Source organism: Acanthisitta chloris, unplaced genomic scaffold, assembly GCF_000695815.1.
Source record: "Acanthisitta chloris isolate BGI_N310 unplaced genomic scaffold, ASM69581v1 scaffold43371, whole genome shotgun sequence".
In the NCBI taxonomy this organism is placed as follows: Eukaryota; Metazoa; Chordata; class Aves; order Passeriformes; family Acanthisittidae; genus Acanthisitta; species Acanthisitta chloris.
In genome coordinates, this window is record NW_008656158.1 from 3,493 (window position 1) to 5,123 (window position 1,631).

Here is a 1,631-nt window from a genome sequence, read left to right on the forward strand (position 1 = left end):
CAGGGCGGGCAGGCCGTCGGGGCGAGGCAGGTGGAGCTGGCGAGGACCTGCCTGCAGGGCAGGGCACATGTGGCCCCCAAGGACATCAAGGACTCATCCCTGCGGCCACTGCAGCACGGTGGAGCCAAGATCTTGGGCTATAACGTCAAGCAGGGCTTGGACAAGGTGCTGGAGCGCACGTGCCGGCGGCTGGTGACCCCGGAGCTGCAGTACAGCAGTGCTCTCTACAAGAAGCAGTTTGTCCCAAGACCCCCTGAGACCACCCGGCCAGCACGCTCAAGGACATCAAGGACTCATCCCTGCGGCCACTGCAGCACGGTGGAGCCAAGATCTTGGGCTATAACGTCAAGCAGGGCTTGGACAAGGTGCTGGAGCGCACGTGCCGGCGGCTGGTGACCCCGGAGCTGCAGTACAGCAGTGCTCTCTACAAGAAGCAGTTTGTCCCAAGACCCCCTGAGACCACCCGGCCAGCACGCTCCCAGCAGGGCCCTGCCCTGCAGCACAGGCTGGAGGGCACCCAGAACTGAGCCCTCCAGCCCCTCCAGCATTGCTCTCCAGCCGTGTGTGCCGAGGACAGCCAGGCACTCGCTCCTGGGCTCGGGGGCTGCTCCTGCCTGGGGGGGCAGCTGGTCTGCAGCCCCAGGCACCTCTGGCCCTGCAGGACTGAGCAAAACTCTTGGGTGCTGATGCTGCCACTGCTGCAGAGCAGCATGGGCTGCACTGGGAGTCCCAGGGCTCGGCAGGGGGCATCCAGAGGGAACCCCCCCCAGCCGGCGCCGAAGCCTAGCACAGCAGCAGCTCCAGCCGTGGGGAGCAGAGCCAGGATGCAGCCCAAACCCTCATCCCCATGCAGGACACGGCCACAGTGCAGGGCAAGCTGTAAATTGGAGCTGCGGAGCTTGATTTACAGTTTGGGAACGAGCGTGTCCTTCCTCTGCTTCACCTTCATTGGTGCTGGCCAAGCAGCCTCTTAATTAAAAACAACACTCACTGTCACTCCCCTAACTGCCCTTAATTACACCAGCCTGCCAGTAGCCAACCATCCCAGCAGCCCGAGAGAGGCTTCAACCACCAAAAATGTCCTAAGGGAAGAAAAAAAAAAAGGAGAAAGGGGAAAAAAAGAGCATGTTTTGCCTTGACTGTGTGGGTACACACTGTGCTCAGGTGCTGCAGTTCTAGGCTCGGTGTCTGCTGCAGCTCCAGATCTGTGACCTCCTGAGCATCTCTGCAGCTAAACCTCCTGACCAGAGCTTGGAGAAGTTGCAGGATTATCCTGCACTCTGCCTGGGGAAAGACACCGCAGGAATGGGCTATGGTGGGCGAGTCAGCCTTGCCTTTCACACCCTGCACTTAGCTATGAGTCAGAAGCAGAGCCAGAGAATCAGCTGGGAGCAACAGGGGCCTCAGCTCCAGGTTTCCAGCATGATTTCTGAACCAAAAGAGGTCCTAAAAGAACTTCTGGGAGGATCTGAGCATCCCAGGCTCTTCCTTGGGTGGCTGCACGGAGCCTCAGAGGTTCCACCCAAAGGTGCTCCATCTCCTGCTCAGTTTAACCAGGACAAAAGCCAAACTGTGCTCCCAGTGCCCTTCCAGGCCAGTGCAGAGCCCCAGCCAGGCACAGTGCCGGCGAA

General features: G+C 60.1%; 1 protein-coding gene across 1 annotated transcript in view; it reads left to right on the forward strand.

The window, feature by feature from the left end:
* The window catches only part of LOC103811227 (galactose-3-O-sulfotransferase 2-like), a gene marked incomplete at its 5' end in the record, with an annotated part of 3,375 nt that extends 2,848 nt beyond the window's left edge, over window positions 1-527 (forward strand). Inside the window, 2 exons of the mRNA XM_009084183.1 lie at window positions 4-209; window positions 272-527. Coding sequence (XP_009082431.1) covers window positions 4-209; window positions 272-527 — 462 coding nt within the window. The remainder of the gene's footprint in view (window positions 1-3; window positions 210-271) is intronic.
* Between the last annotated feature and the right edge of the window lie 1,104 nt (window positions 528-1,631).